The sequence below is a fragment of the Podarcis liolepis genome (genome assembly GCF_965112155.1).
Source record: "Podarcis liolepis genome assembly, chromosome: 5".
Taxonomy (NCBI): domain Eukaryota; kingdom Metazoa; phylum Chordata; class Lepidosauria; order Squamata; family Lacertidae; genus Podarcis; species Podarcis liolepis.
Genome location: NC_139556.1, coordinates 121,606 through 146,015, shown reverse-complemented (window position 1 = coordinate 146,015; position 24,410 = coordinate 121,606). Strand labels below are relative to the sequence as shown.

The window sequence follows — 24,410 nt, the reverse complement described above, 5'->3', positions numbered from 1 at the left end:
TAAAACTTCCCTATGCAGGGCTGCCTTCAGATGTCTTCAGACGGAAGTATAATGATGTATCTCTCTGACATCTGATAGGAGGGTGTTCCACGGGGTGGGCCCCACCACCAAGGCGGCCCTCTGCCTTGGAACACCCCAAGGAAGTTGAGCCCAGTGTGGAGTCCTGTATCTTTATGTCGCATGACCTGTAACCTTACATACATCAAGAAACGTTTGATGTTTATGACTCTTTGTGTGCCGTGCTTGAACCCCTGCATAAGCTTTGTTACAAATTTGGACTAGAAGGCTCCAGAGCATATGGGATTTCCATGGGGGTCTTCAGCTTCTAAGTGCTTTTGCTTCTCTCCTTCCAGGACTGTTATGAAGAAACAGTGTACATCTGGCTCAACATGCTCACCAGCTTGCTGTCAGAGGCCCCCTCTCTGAAGACGCTGCAGGAGATATTAGTGGTAAGGGAGCCCCCAAGGTGTCAGAGCAGGGGGAAGCAGCAGCTCCCATGCCGGAGGACAGACCCTCTTGAAATGATTGCACGGGGGGCATCTGTGGCCAACTCACTGGTTGTGGGTGCTGATGGTCAAGTGGGCCTCTGTTCTGCTAGCAATGCTTGTGCAAGGCACACAAGATATGTCCTCTGCTGATGGCGTATGGGGAAGGGCCGTGGCTCGGGACAGAGCATCTGTCTTGCATGCCCAAGGTCCCCGGTTCAGTCCTCAGCATCTCCAGGTGGGGCTGGGAAAAGGCTCTCTGTCTGAAAGCCCAAAGGGCCAACTGCCAGTCCTCATTACCTGTGGATCAATGGCTGGGCTTGGTCTAAGGATGCTCAGAACAGAAAATGCATAATAAAACAAAAGCAACCCAAGAGCCAATTAATATCTAATTCTACTAATGCTTTTTTTAAATGGCTTCTTTTTTCTGTGTCTTTAGTTGTTCTTCTTTTGTTTGTAAGCTGCCTCGAGTCCCTGTCTGGGAAAGAGGTGGGGTATTATTATTATTATTATTATTAATAATAATAATAATAAACAAATTGCAGCAAACTTTCTCCTTTACAAAACAACCCCTTTTTGCAATTTGTCCCCTCTATGAAGCTTTGTGAATTTGCAAACCTGGATTAAGGGTTGTCCTTCCATGTGATGACGATGATTTCTCTCTCGCAGCACACAAAAGGCTGGATTGACTCCACAAAAATCAGTGAGCGGCAAAGAGCAGTCAAGACCACCAAGGCACTCCTGAAATATGTCTCCGAGCATCTGGACTTTGATGTGAGTGACCAAGGCTTAATGCTGCAATTTCAAATCGTATTGCGTTGGAAAGTTCAGGTGTGAACTAGATGAAAGCTGTATGGCATGGCCATCCCAGGGAAAGGTGCCAGCCAGTGCTATTTTTCTAGAAAAAGAGGTGCCAGGACTCACCATGAACTCACCTCCCTCATTCTCTTATAATGGCAATAGTGCCCACCTGAGAGGTGCCAGTGTTAGCTATTTGCAGTATAGTAGCACTGCAGAGAGCTTGCTGGGGAGACCATGCGTTAAAAAGGGACTCAAAAATAACTTAAACAAGGTTTTAATAACAAAAACAAAAACTCCTAAATACACCAACAACAATCCAGACCCAACCACCAACCCATCCCCCAGGGTAACGGAAGAGCTAGGTGCTGCTCCTTATATACTACACCCAAATGCTGACACACCTTAATCAATACAACTCAGCACCTGCTGTGTTTCACAGCTGTAAAGCTGGGTCTCGTTATCTTGCTCTGGCCCTTGCTCTGGCCCCTGAAAGACATACACAACTGGTGGAACAATGATGAACCTTTACATTTAAAGAAACCATTCAACATTTCCCCTGCGGTTCATCATTGTGGAACAAAATCATAAAGCATATTTTGTACATGTCTTTCATGAGTAACCTTTGGAAGTGCTTTAGTAAAAATGTCCGCAATTTGATTGTCACCTGGAACATATTGAAATACAATCATTTCATCAGCAATTAGTTTCTTTACAAACTGTAAACGTAACCTTAAGACTCTAGTGTGCTGCGTATTGGTCTCTGAACACAGGATAGCAAGTCCGCTCTGGGAATCAAGGTAAACTCTTACTGGTAGTGTTACTTTCATCTGTAGGTCTGCAAATACTTGCAGATACCATTCCACATCATGAGTGGCCTGAACGCATGCACATAATTCACTCTCTGTTGTGGAGAGACAAATAATGGTTTGTGTCTGGGACTTCCATTCAAATGCACAACCGTTATAACAAAACACCATACCAGACACATCCCTGCAATTATTTTGTTCCACTGCATGAGATGCATCGCAGAAAATTTCAAAATCTTTGTCAATACATGATGTAAACTGCAACCTATAATGTTTGGTATGTTTAAGATACACTACCACTCTCTTAAGAGCAGAGAAACATTGCGTAGTGGGCTTTTCCACAAATTTTGCCAGAAAGTGAAAGGCATAAGTTATATCTGGTCTTGAGATTCTTTGAATGAAATTTAGCTTGCCTATAGCAGAACGATACAAAGTTTTGTTAGGAAATGGCTTATCTTCACCTGTAAAGGTGAAACCACACACCATAGGCGTATCCTTCCCATTTGCATTTTCTTAAACCCATTTTGAATCAATAAGTCTCATATCTGGGTTCCAGTAGTAGATAGGTAGCCGTGTTGGTCTGCCATAGTCAAAATAAAAAATTCCTTCCAGTAGCACCTTAAAGACCAACTAAGTTAGTTCTTGGTATGAGCTTTCGTGTGCATGCACACGAAAGCTCATACCAAGAACTAACTTAGTTGGTCTTTAAGGTGCTACTGGAAGGAATTTTTTATTTTTTCTCATATCTGGGGTTTGTGGTAAAAGAGACCAGGTGTTATGCTCTTTTAAAGAAGCTATCTCAGAGTTGATAGCTTTATACCAATTTACAACTTGGTGCTTAGGTAAATTCTGAACATCATTGTAGCTTTTTGGCTCAAAAACCACCTTATTGGCATACACAGTATTTAAATGTTCATCTGCAAAACGTTGTGGCTTCTGTCTCTTTCTATCTGAACGTCTCAGTCCGGAAGGAGAGTCAGACTCCTCAGACTTAATGGGACTAAGTGAACTACTAGTTTCAGGTTGTAAATCATCATTGTCAGACTGAAGAGGTGCCTGTAGGCTAAGCTCACAGTCAGAAAACTCAAGAGAATCTAACCTCCCCTCGGGTGCCCATGACTTTAAATCATCAAACAAATTATCAGATTCAACAGGCTTTTTGTCTTGTTCCATTAATTCAGAAGCACCATTTCCTGCTGCTGCTGCTGCTGCTGCTACTTCCTCTTCTTCCTCAGTGTCATTTATACCGTTAGTATCTTGGAAAACAGCCATTCCAATTTACAGTTTGTATCATGCTTCTGGTAATATGAAATTTGCCACTTGCTGGTATGTAAATTCTGTACGCCCCCTGCTGGTAGCCCATTAATTTCCCCTGAACACTACGCTCACCCAATTTCTGCTTAGCGGGATAATGCATAATTACATCTGAATCCCAAATGCGTAGGTATTTCAGATTAGGGCGTTTTTTAAACAGCTTCTCATAGGGGGTTGTTAGGATATTTCTGTTCCACCTTAAACAGGGAGCAGGCTGTTGTTTGAGTCACAGTCTGCGTACTTCCGGCTCACAGAAAGTTTATGTTTTGTACATAGCTTTTGTTTCTCTCTCTGTGCCTGAACACGCAGGCAAGCAGTCATGTTTTTTCTTTGTTCTGACCAACGCTAAATAAAGTTGTAAATAATGCTCTCCTGAGTGCATCTTTCATTGTGCGAACTCTGCAAAGGTAGTGCACAAGTCCTTGGAATGTGGAAAGCTGTTTCTGAGGCTTGTGTCGCTAATTGACTGATACTGCGTTCCTACGGGAGGTTGATGGATCGTCCGGAGTCGACGTGGGGGCATGATGGCCTTTGTCTCCCTGGCAGTATCCCAACAACAGGTTTCGGGTTCAGATTCACAGCACTTACAGGAGAGTAAGACTGTGAAAGACTGTGAAAGGTATGTGGAGAAAAGTAAGGCTTTTCGTTGCCGCGGCAGAGCCTTTGATGTCCGGCAGGCTAATTTAGCCTGGGAGTCGAGCCAAGCAGGCCTCAAGATTTATGAGCTGCCAAGATAAGGTGTTTTTGAAGGCATAAAGGTTCACGGCTCAAGTAAAAACCTGGAATGGAGTTTTTACAAGCTTCAGATGATGGCACTCAGTGCCCAAAGTTGAATGTCCACAATTATGAGACCTGGGCAATATGCTGTGAGAGCTTGCTGCGACAGTTTGGAGTGTGGCATACTGTGTATGAAGCCCCTCCAGTTCCTCTGACAGATAGATGGAGGGCCCAAGATTCAAGGGCCATAGTCTTATCCGTCTCTCTGGAGGAAATTGTAACACTGGCTGGCAACACGACAGCACGTCAGATGTGGAATGCTTTGAAAGTAGCCCATCTGCCGGTCATCCCAGCCCAGAGTTTGACTGCATCGGAGGTCCTGGCTGTTTCCCAGATCGAGAGTGATTGCAGGGATGCCAAGGGCACCGGTTGCAAGCTGCAGGGGGAGCTAACTGTGACGTCATCCCAGGCAGCGTTCCAGCCTCCAGGGGGAGCCAAGGAGTCGGCAGCTAAGAGCTCTGTTTCTCATGAGAGCCAAGGTCATCCTCACAGATACCGGAAGGCCAGAAGTAAACAGAGACAGAAGCCAGCAGATGGCCCAAAGCAGAAGGGGGGGGGTGGAAAGCCCACGCCGGTGGAAAACAAGGTTTTGTTTGCTGGCACAGCTTCACCAAAGGCTAAAGGCAAGTTTGATGGCCAGGAGCAGGGGGGCAAGCAGCAGAAGCCCAAGCCGGTGGAAGACAAGGTTTTGCTTGCTGGAAAAGCTGCTCCAAAGGCCAAAGCCAGATTTGTTGTAGATTTGGGAGCTACACGGCATTTATCAAAAGATAAGCATCTATTTATCTCCTTCACGCCTCAAGATGGAGAGATCCACCAGGCTGATGGAAAGACGTTGCGAATTGCAGGAGTCGGAAATGTGAGACTGGCAAGTCTGCACACAACCATCAGAGATGTACTTTATGTTCCAGATTCTGCAGACAATTTGCTCAGCATCCCACAGCTGACTGGGCGTGGCTTTGAGATTTCCTTCAAGAGGAGCGTCTGTGTCATCAGGAAAGGCAAAGAGGACATTTTGCATGCAAAGTTTATAGATGGTTTGTTCTGTATAACTTATGATGACAATGGTGCTGCTGTGTCTAATGTTGAATCTTGTTGTGTTGCACAAACTAACAAAGTTCTTCATGCAGGATGTATTCACGAGGCGCACCGAAGATTTGGTCACATGTCTTGGCAGGCGCTGGCCAGGATGCCTGGGTTGGTTCAGGGTTTGAACATCAAGCCCTGTAAGTTTCACATGAAATGTGTATCTTGTGCAGAGAACAAGGTGAAGGTTGCTCCAAAAGGCAAGGAGTCTAGCAGGCAGGCTTCCAAACCCTACCAGCTAGTCCATGCAGACCTGGTTGGTCCACTTGCGCCCTCTTTGAGTGGAGCAAGGTACTTCATGGTTCTAATTTATTCTTTTTCCAGGTACATTCATGTGTTTATGCTCGAGCAGAAATCGCAAGCGTTTCCTAGGTTCGAGGCATTCTGTGCTTGGTTGGAGAATGCTCACAGTAAACGTATCGGCTGTCTCTTTACTGATCGGGGTGGGGAGTTCACTTCTCAGCAGTTTGAAGCTTTCCTGACTGAGAAGGGAATCCAGCATGACCTCTCAACGCCTAGATCGCCATGGATGAATGGACTTGCTGAGCGAGCAAACCAAACTTTGCTTCAAGGCCTAAAAACCTTGTTGCATGATGCCAAGCTCCCTGAGAAGTTTTGGGGGAGGCTTTGAACACGTTCGTTTATTCCTATAACAGGAGACTGTCATCACCTGTTGGTTGTACTCCCTATGAGAAGATGTTTGGTAAAAAAACCTTACGTCAAGCACATGAGAATCTTTGGTTCTGGCATGTGGGTACACACCCCACAGAGCAACAAGCTTGGGAAGCGTGGGGCACATGGTTTGTTCATGGGGTACGAAAAAGGTGCATACAGGGTATGGATGACTGACTCTAAGTCCATTAAGTTCACAAAGAATGTTGAGTACAATCTTAAGTGGGGGGAAAATGTGGGAATTTTCCAGAGTTACCCAGAGGAAGATGAAGATGATGTGAAAAAACAGATAATGTTGAGGTAAAAGAGGAAGCTGAGGATGATGATGATGATCAGAGTTCGGATTCCAGCTCAGTGGGCAGCGCTGCTGCTGATGTCATAGAATCCTAGAGTTGGAATAGACCACAAGGGCCATCGAGTCCAACCCCCTGCCAAGCAGGAAACACCATCAGAGCACTCCTGACATATGGTTGTCAAGCCTCTGCTTAAAGACCTCCAAAGAAGGAGACTCCACCACACTCCTTGGCAGCAAATTCCACTGTCGAACAGCTCTTACTGTTAGGAAGTTCTTCCTAAGGTTTAGGTGGAATCTTCTTTCTTGTAGTCAGCGACAGTGATGACACAGCAGACTACAAGAGCGCAAAGGCCTCAGTCAGACCATCTGATGCATCTGACAATGAACTGGAAGAACCACTGTTCACCATTGGTCACTTTACTCCTAAGAAGGAGGAGATGAGTCAAGAAGACTTGTGTCTAGTACACAGATCTGAAAGGGCCACAAGAGGCAAACCTCCAAAGAGATTTGCTGATGAGTTTGCTAAGACAGCAACTGCTGTTCTTAGTAGCTCAGAGAAGGTGTGGGAACCTTCAAGCTTCAAAGAGGTTCAGGAGTTGACCTCTAAAGATGCTCAGCCTTGGCTTAATGCCATGAAGGCTGAAGTTGATTCCTTGAATAGGAACCAAACTTGGGAGCTGGTACCGGTAGTCCCAGGAATGAGGCTGGTTGGCAGCAAATGGCCAAGACAGACCAGAATGGCAAGGTTGTCAGACACAAAGCCAGATTGGTTGCCAGAGGTTTTTCACAGGTACCAGGACAGGATTACCACAAGACCTATTCACCCACCGTCAAGTATGAGAGCATTCGGCTGATGCTCAAGATTGCTGCAGAGGAGAAACTGCATGTTTCCCATCACAACATTAATACAGCTTTTTTGTATGGGGTTTTGGGGAGGAGCTGTTTATGCTTCCACCTGATGGAATGCAGATACAGAAGGGAATGGTCTGTAAACTGAGGAAATCCTTATATGGTCTCAAGCAGAGTGCCAGATGTTGGAACACAAAACTCACTGAGACATTGCTTTCTCTAGGTTTTCACCAGGGCAAAGCTGATCCATGTGTGTTTGTCAAGGAGGAGGGGCAAAACAAACTGTATTGTTTATGTTTTGTTGATGATCTTCTGATGTTTTGGAAGAATCAGGCTTTGAACCAAAGCACCCTAGCTCAGCTGAAGGAGCACTTTGACATGAAGGATCTTGGTGAGGTATCCAACTATCTTTCTCTGCAGGTGGAAAGGGACCAAGCAGGTAATTTTCTGGTACACCAAACACAGAAAATTGCTGATGTATTAACCAGTTTGAATTTGGTTGATGCAAACCCAGCAGACACACCGATGGTGACAGGTTACCAGGTAGACGGTACTGCTGAAGCGTTTTCTGACACTACAGTGTATAGATGCATTCTAGGCAAGCTGAATTTCATTGCTAGATGTTCAAGGCCTGACATTTGTGGGAATGTTCAGGGGTGCAGGAGAGGATATATTGTGAGATTATATCCTAATCCAATTTGTGCTAACAAGTTCCCAAAATATCAGCAGAGTTTATAGACATTCCCCTTTAAGTTCGCAATGGTAACGGACTTCCGGAGGCGGCGCGAAACGGCAATGGCGGTCCTCTTTACTCTGTGAAGAGGGGCTCCACGGAAAAGGGTCGTCCGCTATGGCAGAGCGGAGACCCGCTAAGAAAAACCACAGGTAGAGTGAGCCTGTGGTCGTGGGACTCGGCGGGCACCAAGAGCGACCTCGGAAACGAAGAAGGGACCCCGTAAGGGGCTCCGGAACGTGGAGGGGGTAGCGGTGCTGTGAGTTCATCGCTCTTTCCGCGGAAGTGAAGCCGCGCGGCTGCTGCTGATGAGCGCTGACCTTTCTTCTTTGAACATTCGATTTGAAACAACATACTCGTGAGTAAGAAACCCGAGACTTTTGAACTTAAATTTGTGAAATTCGGCTGAAAGCGGGAGACGTTAAAAAGGAAGTCCGTCTTCCAGCTCTGCTTAAAGTATTGAGCAAAGAACTACTAAAGCGGAAGCGCTGAAAGGGAGTTTAAAAGAAGTTGGAATATACCTTGCAAATTCGGATTTGATCGTTTAAAAGTCAAAAAAAAGTTAAAACTGCACTATAAGTGGACATAGACTGTGATTTTTCTCTCTTCTTCTTGTGGATTACAAAGTTACGAAACCCAGCTCTCGGGCTGTCTAGATACAAAGAAACATCAGACTGCGGTAACTGTATATAAAAGCATAAAGTTACATTGGGCTACTTTGTAAGTTACAAGCAAGGAACTGTTGCATGCACCATTGTTAAGAACTTTTACTCTCTGCAGTTTAAAGTGAACTTAGAGGGTTCTCCCCCTTGTTTTGGATTTTACCTAACTTTTTATTTGGGAATTTAATGGTGGAAACTTTTTATCCGTCTCCCTAATTTCTGGGGAGCTCCCCCTGCTGGATTGTGGAATTTTTAGTCTCTGAGAACTGCTGGTTGTTTTGGAATTTTTACGTCTGGATGTTTACATTCTGGATTGCTTTTCCCATGGGATTTACAATTTGACCTTGATACTTGGACAGCTGTGGAATGAGTGGTGCAGCAAAAACAAGGGCCGCCAAGAAAGCAAAACAAACTGAACTGTTGCAATCAACTTTGCCTGTGCAGCCACGTAGATCATCTGTCCCAATTGTTACAGGTCTGCAAGAAGGACAACCTAAACAGCCAGCTTTTGGGGATATGGCTGCAGGAGGGCTCGACCCTGTCTCTAAAGAAATATTGGACCAGCTGGCAGCATTAAACAAGAAAGCTGATGAACAAGCGGCTAAATTTGACCAGGTGACAGCCACAATTAATAGACTGACAGATCAAGTCGCTCAAAATACACAGGCAATAGGAAACCTTCAAACAACTACAACAGAAAATCGAAAAATAGCCGAGGAAGCAAATACAAAAGCAGACCAAAATAAAAAGAGGATAGAGGAATTAAGAGGGGAAGTAAGACCACTGAGCAGACAGGTCACTGAACAGCAAGCGTATCTGTCCATGGTGCAATTGAAAAACAGGGAAAGTAATCTCAGGCTTAGAAATATCCCAGAACTAGAGAAAGAAGATTTGATTGGTTTTTTGACAGCAGAAATATCCAAGTTCTGGGGTCTGGCAGAAGAGAAGGACTTTAAAATTGTCACCGCTTTTAGATTGGGAAGAGTGGCCAAGAAGGACAAACCAAGAGATTGCTTGATCATTTTGAGATCTAAGCAAGAAAAAGATAATATACTAGGCCTACATTTTAAAAATTCATTGGTGATTCAGGGAAAGACAGCAGAAATCTTCAGAGATATACCAAAACAGTTGCTGGATTTAAGAACTACATATAAAGACCTTGCAAGTTTATTGAGAAACAACACAATCCCCTACAGGTGGGAATTTCCTCAAGGACTATCTTTCAACTTGAAAGGGAAGAAGGTAAGAATCAGAACAGCTGAGGAGCAAGAAAAGTTCCTAAACGACTACGGGGAGGACCTTCGGAAAGGAATAGCAGGTACTTGGCCACCTCCTCCGCCTGGCGCAAAACCAGATCCACTTCCAGACATAGACGACAAGGGAGACAACCCTATCGGTTGACAAATTGATTCAGGATGTCTCTGCAGCTTTTTAGTTGGAACATTCATGGCGCAAATTCTCCCGAAAAAAGGAAAAAGATTTTTCATATATTGAGGAAAGAACAATTGGACGTTATTTGCCTGCAAGAAACACATGTGACTAGGCTCCATAGGAGAGTGTTAATCAATAAGAGACTAGGCCAAGAGTTTATTTCATCAGATAAGGTAAAAAAAAGAGGAGTAGTGATATATGCAAAGGAGAGCCTAGCACCAAAGTTTGTGTTTAAAGATGAACAAGGAAGAATTTTGGCGATTGAAATACAATCACAAGGAGAAAAATTTTTGATAGTAGGAATATACGCACCAAACGAGGGGAAATCGGAATTTTATAAAAAGCTGCACGAGATAATGCTGGACCATATTGACTATACTAACATCATTTTGATGGGAGACATGAATGGGGTTGTCTCCACTTACATGGATAAGTCACAAAATCAAAACCCGACTAAAGATGGCAGACTACCTAAGACTTTCTTTGAATTAACAGACAATATGGACTTGATTGATATTTGGAGGACGAAGAACCCACTAGGTAAAGAGGGGACATTCTTTTCTGAGGCCCACCTATCTTGGACAAGAATCGACCAAATCTGGATAACTAGAGGACTGGCACCTAAGACTAAAAAAATAGAGATCTGCCCCAAAACCTGCTCCGACCATAACGCCTTGAAAATGGACTTGAGACTTACACCAGCTGGATCCTTCAGATGGAGAATGAATGACACCTTGTTTAGAGATCAGGAGATTGTGAAGAAGGCCCAAAAAACGTTGAAGGACTATTTTGAAATAAATCTGAACACTTCGGTGGAAAAGAAAATGATCTGGGACGCGAGTAAAGCTGTTATGAGAGGGTTCCTGATACAACAGAATACTATCAAGAAAAAACTCTGGAATGGTAAAAAGGACAAGATTTTGGAGAAGATAAGGGACGGAGAGAAAAAGTTGAGACTTAATCCAAAATCAAAAGAAGTTTTAAGAGAAATAAAATTCCATCAAGCACAATATGCGAAATTGATAAATCAAGAAGTTGAATGGAAAATTAAACAGATGAAACAAAGATAATTCGAATTGGCAAATAAATGTGGGAAGCTGCTGGCATGGCAGCTGAAAAAGAGACAAAAATTGAACTTTGTTACCAATCTGGAGGTTGAAGGAGAATGTATTCAGAAACCAGAAGAAATCAGAAAGTGTTTCCAGAGATACTTCAAAAAATTGTTTACTCAAGGACCTCAAGCAGAGACCGAGATAAACCAATTTCTAAAAAGTCATGGCCTGCAAAAATTATCTCAACATAAACAAACAGCCCTGAATTACAAAATAACACAACAGGAAATTGAAAGTGCCATTCAGAATATGCAATTAGGCAAATCCCCAGGCCCAGATGGACTTACCTCCAAATATTATAAGACATTGAAGGAATATCTGGCCCAGCCGCTAATGGAGGTATGTAACCAAATTATGGAAGGGAAGGGAGCACCAGAATCGTGGAAAGAAGCCTTCATCACTTTGATACCAAAATTGGAATCTGAAAAGACCCAACTCAAGAACTACCGTCCCATCTCACTCCTAAACGTGGATTACAAAATTTTTGCTGATATTCTGGCAAGTAGATTTAAAAAAGTTTTAAATGAAGTAATTCATAAAGACCAAGCAGGCTTTCTCCCTGGTAGGCATTTGTCTGACAACACCAGGAATATTATTGATGTTTTGGAGCTACTGCAGACAAATTTGAACACGAAAGCAGTTTTGATTTTTATAGACGCCGAGAAGGCCTTCAATAATATATCTTGGAAATTCATGAAGAAAAATTTGGAAGGGATGGGAGTGGGAAGGGCGTTCCAAAATGGTATTGAAGCAATCTATTCAGAACAAAAAGCTAAACTGATAGTAAACAATGTGGTGACAGAGGAGTTCAAAATCGAAAAAGGGACACGACAGGGGTGCCCCTTATCACCCTTGTTATTTATTTCTGTCCTGGAGGTGTTGCTGAACTTGATTAGGAAGGATCAGCGGGTGGAAGGAATACAGGTCGGAGGAAAACAATATAAACTGAAAGCTTTTGCAGATGATTTGGTTTTAACACTACAGGAGCCAGAACCTAGTACAAAAAGAGCTTTAGAATTAATCTATGAGTTTGGTCGGGTGGCGGGATTCAAGTTGAATAAACAAAAAACTAAGGTTTTGGCAAAAAACTTGACATCTTCAGAAATAGATGGGTTCCAGAAGGAAACGGAATTAAATGTGGTTAAAAAAGTGAAGTACCTGGGGGCCAATCTGACTGGGAAAAATTTGAATTTGTTTAAAGATAATTATGAAAAATGTTGGTCTGAAATCAAAAAGGACTTAGAAACTTGGTCAAGATTGAAACTTTCCTTGTTGGGAAGAATTGCAGCTGTTAAGATGAATGTATTGCCAAGGATGTTGTTTTTGTTCCAAACCCTGCAGATCGTGGACAGAGTGGAATGTTTTGGAAAGTGGCAGAAGGACATCATGAAGTTTGTCTGGCAGGGCAAAAAGCCCCGGATAAAATTTAAAATACTAACAGACGCAAAAGAAAGAGGGGGATTTGCCCTGCCGGACTTAAGGTTATACTATGAAGCTGCATCCTTCTGCTGGATGAAGGATTGGTTCTTGTTAGAAAACACTGATGTCCTAGATCTGGAAGGGTTTAACAACGCTTTTGGGTGGCATGCATATTTGTGGTACGACAAGGTAAAGTTCCATAAATTGTTTAAAAACCATATTGTCAGGAAAGCTTTATTCATTGTCTGGACCAAATACAAGGACTTACTTGAAAATAAGACCCCGAGGTGGTTATCACCAATGGAGGCTAAGGCCACAAAAATACTCAATATGGAGGGTGGCTGGGCAAAATACTGTGAGATAATAGAAAGAGTTGGAGATAATTGGAGGTTGCAGAGTTTTGAAAAATTGAAAGGCAAGGTGCGAGACTGGTTCCACTATGCCCAAATTCAAGAGATTTTTAAAAAGGACAAAAAAATTGGTTTCCAGGTGGAAAAATCGAAATTAGAGACAGAACTACTTGAACCTAAGACGAAAGTGCTTTCAAGAATGTACAACTTGTTGCTCAAATGGAACACTCAAGATGAGATAGTTAAATCAGCCATGATAAAATGGGCACAAGACATTGGGTACAACATTATGTTTGAAGACTGGGAAAGGTTATGGACCACCGGTATGAAATTCACGGCATGTAATGCCTTGAAAGAAAACATTATGAAAATGATATACAGGTGGTACATGACCCCAGTCAAACTTGCAAAGATATATCATCTGTCTGACAATAAATGTTGGAAATGTAAGGAGGCTGAAGGAACATTCTTTCACCTCTGGTGGACATGCCCGAGGGTGAAGGCCTTTTGGGAAATGATTTATAATGAGTTGAAAAAGGTATTTAAGTATACCTTTCACAAGAAACCAGAGGCCTTCCTCCTGGGCATTGTGGGCCAGAGAGTGTCAAAGAAGGATAGAACCTTCTTTTTATATGCAACTACAGCAGCAAGAATCCTTATAGCCAAATATTGGAAGGCACAGGAGCTACCCACGCTGGAAGAGTGGCATACGCAACTGATGGACTATATGGAATTAGCCGAAATGACCGGCAGAATCCGAGACCTGGGAGAAGAGGCAGTGGAAGAGGATTGGAAAAAATTTAAGGACTATCTACAAAACATTATAAGCTATATGAATGTTGAGAATTTGCTAAGTTTTGGGAAAAACATGCTTCAGTATTGAGATTTGAAAATGGTGGAAATTAAGTTATGACAGTGAAAAGTCTAAATTTTAGAGTATATAATTAGGTGAAAGCACAAATACGCATGAAACAAGGTATCAATTTGCTGTTTATTTTTCTTTATTGTGAAGAATGCAGGGGTGGAAGATGTGGGGAAGTCCAGTAGATTATGAAAAATGATCTGGAAATGTGAATTTTCTTTCTCTTTTTTAACTTTTTCTTTCTTTCTGTAAAATCGCTTTTGCTGTGTTATTGATGAAGTATCGGACCTTGGAAAAAAAGCAATAAAAAATATTATTACCAAAAAAAAAAAAAAGTTCGCAACGGTAACGCTTGCACAGGTTCGCTAGAACCTCTATAATAATTACTCTCATAATTTCCCCTTTTATTCCCTCTTAAAATACAAGACACGACACAGTCTTTATAAAAGAGTTTACTCACGTTCTGTTCACAACATGATCCCAGAAGGCAGACAGCTTAAAAAGGTAAAATACACTCAGAATCTATCTTGTAGTAAGATAGTCCCGTCCTCTCTTGGCTGAGAGCCAAGAGGGCATCCTTGGATGTTTCCTCATCGAAGGAAGATGGCAGAGAGAGAAAATGGCTGGCTGCCCTGTGCCTTTATCATTTACCTGCACAGGTGAGGCCACACCCACCTCTGGTCACATGCGGAGGAAGTCCGTCCCCAGGAAGTTTACCTGCTTGCTACACTGACATCCCTCCCCATGTTCTAACATGTACACTCTAGGAATGTTGTCATTGACTGCTCCTGTGTTTACATCCCACAACATAGCTGTAAGCACTAACCTGCTTAGCAGACATGCTAACAATCCTACTGTTCAGGATTGGAAAGCTCTGAAGCACATAGGCCGCTATTTGAAACAGACTTTGCACTACAGGCTGAGGTTCACCAGTCAGAAGACTGGAGGTCTTGAAATCTTTGCAGATGCTAGTTATGGAAGTGACACCACGGATGGTACAAGCACTTCTGGAGTATGCTACATGTACAACCACTGTCTGTTTGGTTGTGCAAAAAGCAGATGACAGTAAGCCTAAGTTCCTGTGAAGCAGAACTCAATGCTTTGTCATTTTCACTCATGGATTGTGAATGGTTGATACAACTGTTTCAGGACATCAGAGTTTCTGTGAAATGTCCTATACAAGTGTATCAAGACAATAGATCCTGTTTGGCTTTGCTGAACTCAGAGAGTTGCAAGCAAAGAACCAAGTACTTGCAGATTAAGCTACATCGTGCAAGAGAGTGTATTCAGAAAGGACTCATTCAGGTGTCCTACATGCCAGGAAATGAAATTCCTGCTGATCTGTTGTCTAAGGTTGTTAACAGAGAACAACTTAAGGATTACGTACAGAGGTTGCAATTGGGTTGAACCACAGGTACTACAGGTTACACGGAAAGGGGGAGGATGTTAGGATATTTCCGTTCCACCTTAAACAGGGAGCAGGCTGTTGTTTGAGTCACAGTCTGCTTACTTCTGGCTCACAGGAAGTTTATGTTTTGTATATAGCTTTTGTTTCTCTCTCTGTGCCTGAACACGCAGGCAAGCAGTCATGTTTTTTCTTTGTTCTGACCAATGCTGAATAAAGTTGTAAATAATGCTCTCCTGAGTGCATCTTTTGTTGTGCGAACTCTGCAAAGGGCGTGCACAAGTCCTTGGAATGTGGAAAGCTGTTTCTGAGGCTTGTGTCGCTAATTGACTGATACTGCGTTCCTACGGGAGGTTGATGGATCGTCCAGAGTCGACATGGGGGCATGATGGCCTTTGTCTCCCTGGCAGTATCCCAACAGGGGTGACATCTAAACCAGAATGATAACTGCGATTTCTAACGTAACAAAAGGCATTGAGCGCTTCAGCCCAAAAGACTTTGGGCAGATTAGCATTGTGCAGATAAGTTTTAACCCCTGCCTGCAGGTCACGCTGCACAACTTCAACAAGCCCATTTTGCCAGGGACTTCGGGGGCAAGATAACTCATGAGTAGTCCCCTGCGCTTCCAGGAAATTCTCAAAATCCCCAGAAACAAATTCCCCGCCCCGGTCAGTAAACAGGTTCTTAATTGGTTTGTTAAAATGCGTTTTTACCCAGTTGCAAAAAGCTCTGTACTTCTCAAATGCTTGGGACTTCTCAGCTATTGCATAAGTCCAATAATATCTAGTATACTGGTCTATCAGGGTAAGCCAGTACTTAGAACCTCCTAATGATGGTGGGAGTGGCCCAACTAAATCACAATGTACACTCTCAAATGGCTCAGTTACTTTCCTATCTGAGCACCTACCCTTGAGTGCAACCTTAATGTTATTCTTGCAACAGGATAGACATTGCGTAAAGAATTTACATGGTTTTAAGTTTAGGCCATTAATAATATTCTTTGTCTTAGTTACATCAGCAAAATTCAGATGTCCCAGAATTCTGTGTGCTTCATGGGCACACCCAGAATGTGGCCTTACATTCCTCAACCCCTGGCTTGACTGTGCTGCTCTGCAATTTATAGGCAATTGGGAGTAGGTGCGAAAATACAGTCTATATAAACCATCAGATTCCCGGGCATACAATAGACGTTTGTTCCCATCGAAAAACTCACACATTGACTTTAAGAAACACACAGTTATGCCTTGACGAGCAAAACATCTTACTGACAATAAATTGTCCACTGACGGGCAGTAAATGCAGTTCGCTATCGTAATGTTTAAAGAGTCTGCCAAGCGACTGCAAGACTTGTGAATTGGCTAAATGTACATTACGAATTTCCTATTCAAAAGAAATAAACAAGCTTGGATCGTTGCAAATGTGCTAAGATGCTCCAGAGTCCACAATAAAAGATTTCCACTTGGCACCTTTAATTCTTTTACGATCTGTAGTCCGAGCATGAAAAGCTCGCGGCTCGTTTCTGTCTTTATGGTACGGTGTCGGCTGCTGGGCTGACGACCGTGACTGATGAACAGAAACAGACTTGGGAGTACTTTGCTTTCTTTTGGATCTGCAGTCCTTTTGCAAAATGTCCCTGCTTATTGCAGAACCAATAATGCTTTGCAGCTTTAAATGCAGTCGTATCACCACAAGTTTGCATATGGCGTTTCTCATTGTTTCTGGAAATAGGAGTGCTTATGGCACAAGCCTCCCTTCTATCCAACTCACCCATTAATCTTGCCGTTACCCCTTCCACAGTTAATTGTGCTGGTGGAATGGCAGATATCTGGCTAGCTACACCATCAAAGTCCTCATTAAGGGAACAAAGAATGATAAAAACATACTGAATATCAGGTATCTCCATGTCCCTTTGAATTAATTTGCAGCGTATTGCCTCCAGACATCTCAAGTGTGCTGCCAAATCACCACCAGGCTGCAACTTGGTCTGGTACAGCTGCTTGAAAAACATCAAGGCAGACGCTGACTCTTTTCTAATATGCACTGCTGCAGACTGTCCCACATTTCTTTGGCAGTTTTCTTATTTCTTATATAGACTACTTGCTGGTTGCTAACTGCCAAATTAATTATTGCCCTGGCTTTTGCATCTCCTTTCAACCAAGCATTAGTTACAGGGTCAGGAGGGTCATCAGTTACATAGGTCCATACTTCTCTTTTTTTAAAAAGTAATATTTATTAAAGTTTCAAAAGGTACAAAAAACAAAACAAAAAGACAAAGAAAAACACAAAAAAATCCACCTTTAAAATCTCATTTTCAATAACTTCTTTTCACAACTTCCCCTCACCTCCCCTTCTTTTATTCCAGATCCAATTATTTGTTCAACAAGTTTTTATCCCTAATGTCTTAACCTTAATTTGTTAATGTGTTTATTTGTATTAGATTTTAACCCTTAATTCATTATTATATTTAGTTCAGTTTATAAATCAACTTTTAATTTATATACCTTAATCATATGTAAAAAACTTTTTCTAAGGTTGACCCTATTTCCCTTCCACGAATTCCCCATTCTTATAATGATAAACAACATGAAATTTGACACAGCATAAAAAAGATCAGGCCCCCTTTGGATTTCCAAACCCCACCCTTCTCTCCCCGGTTTCAATCCCAAACCATAGTCCATTTAGTCCATCTATTTAGCCTGGTGACCTTATGTCCGAGGCTCTCAAATCTCTCTCAGTCCCTTTCAGCCGGCTTCTTTGAAAGTCCCTTATGATTGACACCCAAACTCGAAGGGGCACTCTCTCTATAATGTCCATGATCCTTCCAGCCAAGCCTACTTGTTTAAAGGTGGAGCTCAAGCTCTGTTTCTTAAATCCAAATATCCCAAAGACTCCAGCTTCCACCTTGGTCGAGCTTGTAGCCATCTTGACAGGCCTCCGGCTCTCGTTTACCTTCTGTGACATTTCGGCCGCCCCTCCTTTCTGCTCCTCCTGTTCAGCAAGTATCTTTTCCTCCTCTTCAGTCTTTGGTTTCTTTTCTTGTCCAGCTGCCTGTGTTTTGAACATCAAGTCCTTTTCCAGCTCAGAAGGTATATTTACTGTTGACCTCGGTTTTGTAGGACTTGTAGACAAAACATGGCCTTGCTCATACATCTTTCACAGCTTTCCCATGAGAAAGACGACCTCATCCAGATCTGCCAGAATTTTCCGACCTATTTCCATTCTTGTAATATCCGTGAATCCCCTCTAGAGGGATTCTGGTTACTTAGTATTCCTTTCACTTCCAATCCAAAAGTCAAATTTATTTGTATCAATCTTTCTTTACTTTCAATACCTTGTAACGATATGACCGGCTAAACCAAAACTTTCAGTTTTTTCCGACTTTGACAGCTAATTTGACAGCTGTCAAAATCTTCTGTAAACCCTCAGCAGGCTCCTTTCACGGGTTACTCCCGGTCTCAGGAAAAGTGGCACTTAATCAAAGCAAATAAACTCTTGTCCTCCAGCACAGTAACTTAGACTTTTAAATCCGTGGAAATTAATAACTTTTATCCAATCAGGAAAAAAAACAGCTCTTCTCTCAACCTTAGTTGGCAAATCCTTGCTTTAAACTGTTTACAATGGGGGGGGGAGACGGACTTCCTTTTTGCACCTCCCCCGCTCGTGCCAGATCCACAAAAAAAGAATAATTTTAGTCCAATTTCCAAAATACTCACGGGTTGTTGTTCTTGATTTTGAGTCCAATTTTTTTAAAGGAAGAAGTCAGCGCTCTCCGACAAATGGCATGCGGCTTCGCTCGGCAGGGGAAGCAGTAGACTCACAGCACCGCGCCACTCCCCATCCCCCGTTCCGTAGCCTTTAAAAAGGCTCATTCGCGGGTTGGGAGGGCGCTAACGGTGCCCGCTGAGTCACCATGTCCACGGGCATCTGCGCCTGTGGTTTTTAAGGGTCCCCGTGTCGCCGGCGCGGCAAGACCCGACCCCTGTCGAGCAGATTCCCTCCGGAGCTCGGAGGGAATCCGCCATTAACCGATTGCGCTAACCCGGAAGTCCATAGGTCCATACTTCTCTAGAGGTCAAAAGCGCCTCCACCCGAAAAGACCATAAACTATAGTTCTCATCTGTTAGCTGTGGGAACACCAGAGCCTTCTCAGCTTCTGGAACCCGGTCAACCATTCTGGAACTCTTCCAGACCCACAGAAACTACACTAACAGGAGAAGGAGTTTTCAAACCTTTCTCAGAGTCCAAAAATATGCAGTCATCCACTCAGCAGCTGGGCCCATAACCAAAGATGTTAGCTATTTGCAGTATAGTAGCACTGCAGAGAGCTTGCTGGGGAGACCATGCATTAAAAAGGGACTCAAAAATAACTTAAACAAGGTTTTAATAACAAAAACAAAAACTCCTTATACACTAAATACATCATCATCAACATCAACAACAACAACAACAACAACAACAACAACAACAACAACAATAATAATAATATCTTTATTGTCATTGCCCCCTCTCGGGGACAACGAAATTACTTGGCTGCTCCATCCACCCAGGTAGGGCACTCCACACAAAATCAAAACAACTATAAAAACACTAATTAAAACAATACAGTATAATACAGCAAGGAAGATTAGATGACTTTCAAATCCCATTCAGGGCTTCCCATTCAGGGCCGAGATCGCTCTGGAGAAGAAGCTGTTCTTAAGACGGCTCGTTCTTGTCTTCATTGTCCTGTATCTCTGTCCCGACGGCAGGAGCTCGAAGAGACAGTGACCAGGATGCGATGGATCTTTTACTATGTCCAGTGCCTTCCTATGGCACCTTGTGGCATAAATCTGCTCTAAGGTGGAGAGTGGGCAGCCAACAATGCTCTCTGCTGCCTTAACAACTCTGCACAACCCCAACCTGTCCCGGGTAGTACAGCTTCCGTACCACACACATAAGCCATAAGTGAGCACACTCTCAATGGCACAGTGATAGAAGGCAAGCAGCAGTTTCTGCGGAAGATGGTTTTTCCTTAGAATTCTCAAAAAGCACAGTCTCTGCTGCGCCTTCTTCACAAGCCCCCTTGTGTTGACACTCCAGGACAGATCAACAACAAACCAGACCCAACCACCAACCCATCCCCCAGGGTAATGGGAGAGCTAGGTGCTGCTCCTTATATACTACACCCAAATGCTGACACAGCCATTCAACATTCAACCATTCAACAGCCAGAACTGAGTTCCAGTGAGTTCTGGCTGGGGAAAAAGCCCTGGGGCAAGCCTAGGGTGGGCCACCTAAGCACAGCTCTCTTGCCCTGCGCCCCTCTGCCACCTTTGCCGACTGAAAGCATGCCAGGTGGTTTTCTCTTGCTGGGCTCTGTGGGACGAGGGCTGACTGTGCATCTCTCTCTCTCCACCTCCTAGGTATCCCAGGATTTCCCCCTTCTTGGGCAGCTGGTGGCGCTCTTGTCCCTTCACCTCACAGACAACGTGAAGGAGATTGGCCTGCAGTCAGCGGAGGCCTTGTACCATCTCCATTACATCATGATAGCCAAAATGGGTGAGGGCGATGCTGGGAAATGGCTTGTTTCTTGTAAGCCGCAGGGTGGGAGGTCTGTAGCCCTCCAGAGGCTGCTCCAACCCCCATCATCCCTGAGTGTTGCCCATGCTGGCTGCTGCTGGGGTTGATCAGGGAGTTCAGGAGGGCCAGAATTCGTGCCAGCACTGGCCTAACGCCAACACCCTGTTGGCCAGAGACGAGAGGGCAGTCTTGGGGGAGGGATTCACTGCTGAAGAACATCAGAAAAGCCTTCTGGCCCAGCCCAGTCCAGCATCCTGTTCCCACAGGGGTTGACCAGATGCCTGTGGGAATCCAACAAGCAGAATTCAAGCTCTTTCTACTCCTGTACTTTGCTGCCTCTGACCATGGAGGCAGAGCATAGCCATCCTGGCTAATAGCCATGGGTAGCCTTCTCTTCCATGAATTTGCCTCATCTTCTTTGAAAGCCATCTTGGTCCATGGCCATCAGTGCCTCCTGTGGCAGGGAGTTCCAGAGTTTAGCTGTGCACTGCAAGAAGAAGGACCATCCTGAAACTTCAGTTTCATTGGAGGTCCAGTTGTTCTCATGTTCTGACAGTGAGAGAGAAAGCTTTCTCTCTCCACTTTCTCCATGCCATACATTGTGTCTCCTCTTCCTCGCCGTTTTTCTAAACGGAACCCCCCCCCAAATGCTGCAACCAGCTCCACAAGCACCCCAGTCCTTTTGGTTACCCCCTTCTGAACCTTTTTCCCAGTTCTGAATTATAATTTTTGAGGTGAAATCGATAATTGTTTTTGTTGGTCCCAGTGGGAAAACTGGAGGTTTTGAGCAGGGAGCACTAATGCTGGTTTCTTTTGCATGCATATTCCAAAACCCGACCCTGCTTAGGTAAGGAACTGGAGAAGAGGGGGAATAAAAATAAGAAAGGCAAGATGGTCAGATGGGTCCGAGAAGACTTCTTCATCCCTGGGCCCTCCCTCTTCCACTACAACATCGCAAAAGTGGCCAAGGTAGGGGTGGCTTTTTGTACTCTTTATTGCTAAGACCGCAGCCACTCCCAGTTAGCAAAGATTTGCTCATTCGGGCCAATGGGGCCCTGCCCCACTAACTTCAGCCTGCCCTCAGGCAGCCCACGCCTGCTAGGGATGAGGGAGAGATTCAGAGCAGTTCACACTGGAAGCCAAACTATCAAATCGAGGCTTTCAGAAACAATAGGAGAACTGAAACACAACCTGCCTTTGAAATTCACATGTCCTTGAATTTCGCAATGCCAAACAGTGTGCAAAAAAATACATGCGCGAGCTATTAGTGTAAAAAACATTCAGAAATGCATTGTATTAGAATCAATTGCTCAAAGACAAGTGCCCGGTAGCCTAAACTGCATGCAGAATTCTACTTATTGAAATTCTACCAGGTGCTGGGAGACCTAGGGTTCAGATCCCCACTCAGCCCTGAAACTCACAAGTCAGTCACAGTCTCTCAGTCTAACCTACCTCATGAGACTAAAACGGGGAGGAGAGAGAACCATGCATGGGCTCCTCAGGGCGGAAAAAGAATAGGAAAAGTTGACTCATTTGGTGCATCTTTCACGAGGCACTGCCAAGCCAATGAACTATGCCAACCTTGTGGTGGGTGTTTTTTGTTGTATATTAAGAACTAAGCACACAGCCGGCAGGTTCCCACCCAGTCTGTTTGGCATTGGTTATATAACGGATAGCCACTATTATTCACCCTCTCTGTTCCTGCGAGAATTTTTTTAAAATTTTCTAGTCTGATTTTAGATTGAACCTCTTCATGTTCCAATGTCATAACCAATTTAAGATGTGGATCGAAAATAGCAAGGCGTCACCTGACTTTTAGTTTTGTTTGTTGTAAAATCTTTCAGCTACTTAAATAAACACATAAATAGAATCACCGAATTGTAGAGTTGGAAGGGACGCGGGGGTCACTTAGTTCAACCCTCTCAAGGCAGAGTGGAGATGTCTTTCACTTGGTTTGTGAAGGCACCCTTGGACTACTGAAACGTGGTCAGAGTGTGGAGCAGAAGAAAACTCCCTCTTCTTTCTTCTTTGTGCCAGGCTTTTGGGGAGCACCTCACGCCCAGCCAGATCAATGAAGTCGTGTTGAAGGCGATTGACAACCTGACAGTGGAAGACAGAGCCGTCTCTCAGGCTGCAGGAAAGCTCCTAAGGTCCTTCCTTGAGGAATGCGGAATTGAGATGGAAAACGTAAGGCTCAAAACGGAGGCAGGGGGAGCGGGTTTCTTCTAAATTAAAACATTCTCTTCGGACTTAGAATTAGCTTCTTTCTGGGAAGTAAGAAGGCATTGTGTGGGAAGTAAGAAGAGCCAGTGTGGTGTAGTGGTTAAGAGCGGTAGTCTCGTAATCTGGGGAACCGGGTTCGCTTCCCCGCTCCTCCACATGCAGCTGCTGGGTGACCTTGGGCCAGTCACACTTCTCTGAAGTCTCTCAGCCCCACTCACCTCATAGAGTGTTTGTTGTGGGGGAGGAAGGGAAAGGAGAATGTTAGCCGCTTTGAGACTCCTTAGGGTAGTGATAAAGCGGGATATCAAATCCAAACTCTTCTTCTTCTTCAATTTCCGTGTCTGTGGCTCGCGCCTCTGTTTCCATCCTGCTGCAGTTCGGCTTCCAAAAATCAAACACCCTGTTTTTCATCTCGCTGTCTGCTTTGGCAGTATTTTAATTACATTATTCCACCCTGTTCATTTCAGTGCAAAGGAAACACAATATGGGCAACACTGAGGTCAATTAATAAAACTTTGCTATGATCAAAATGATACCCTCCCAAAACTAACCTACCTATTCCAAACCCTCCCAATCTGGATTCCCCCAACACAACTCCGCAGAGGGCAGAGAAAACTACACTCTTTTATCTTCTCACATAAAAAAAACAAAAATAAGCCCCAAATACCTGACCTCCCCACCTCAGAAGGAGGATGGGGAATCCCCAACATAGAAGCATATTACATTGCCAGCCAAATACTCCATATAATCCCATATATACTAGAAGATGAGACAAAACAATGGGTACACCTAGAGAGGGACATAATTGAAAATACCAACCCCATCCCCACTAATCCCCCTGCCCTACCACCCATTATTCCACCATGCAGCACAAAACCTCCAGATAAAAACCTGGCAAACCAAAGGCTTATATCGCCTAATAGACTTCTGTAAAAATAACAAACCTTTGTCAACACAAGAAATACAAGACAAACTAGAAGACACCCAAATGCCCTGGTTAACACATCCCCAATTACATGCCCTCTTAAACAATCCAACAATAAAATCAGCAGCAACTAGGCCCCTGATAACCTTTGAAAACCTCCTCCTAGCAACAAAGGGAAACGGTAAAGGGATGGTATCCGCAATATACAAAATACTACTCCAAAATCCCACAAACCCCCTAGACGGAATAAAAAAACAATGGGAGAATGACATAGGCTATGAGATTAACCCCACTCAATGGATCAGAATGTGGTCTAAACCCCCCCTTTAAATCCACATCAACGAAAAGAACTCACTCTGAAACTCACCTACAGGTGGTACCTAAGACCAAGAAAACTAGCGCTAATATGCCCAGGAACCTCACCAAAATGCTGGAGAGGGTGCACCTCCACAGGCACATACCTCCACATGTGGTGGGAGTGCCCCCAAATCCAACTATTCTGGACAACAGCCATACGAGAAATATATAAAATAACTAAGCAAGTATTAGACATCACCCCAGAACTGGCCCTACTAAACATCTTCCAAGACAACAATGCCCACTTACACAACAAAGAACTCATAACCCACTGTCAGGGGCTGCCTCAG

General features: G+C 43.8%; 1 protein-coding gene across 1 annotated transcript in view; it reads left to right on the top strand.

The window, feature by feature from the left end:
* The window catches only part of LOC310706960 (maestro heat-like repeat family member 5), a 54,027-nt gene extending 29,641 nt beyond the window's left edge, over nucleotides 1-24,386 (top strand). The window contains exons 9-13 of the mRNA XM_083503398.1: nucleotides 354-449; nucleotides 1,155-1,259; nucleotides 20,459-20,594; nucleotides 21,463-21,584; nucleotides 22,653-24,386. Of these exons, the coding sequence (XP_083359524.1) occupies nucleotides 354-449; nucleotides 1,155-1,259; nucleotides 20,459-20,594; nucleotides 21,463-21,584; nucleotides 22,653-22,844 (651 nt within the window). The 3' untranslated portion in view covers nucleotides 22,845-24,386. The remainder of the gene's footprint in view (nucleotides 1-353; nucleotides 450-1,154; nucleotides 1,260-20,458; nucleotides 20,595-21,462; nucleotides 21,585-22,652) is intronic.
* The last annotated feature ends 24 nt before the right edge of the window (nucleotides 24,387-24,410 follow it).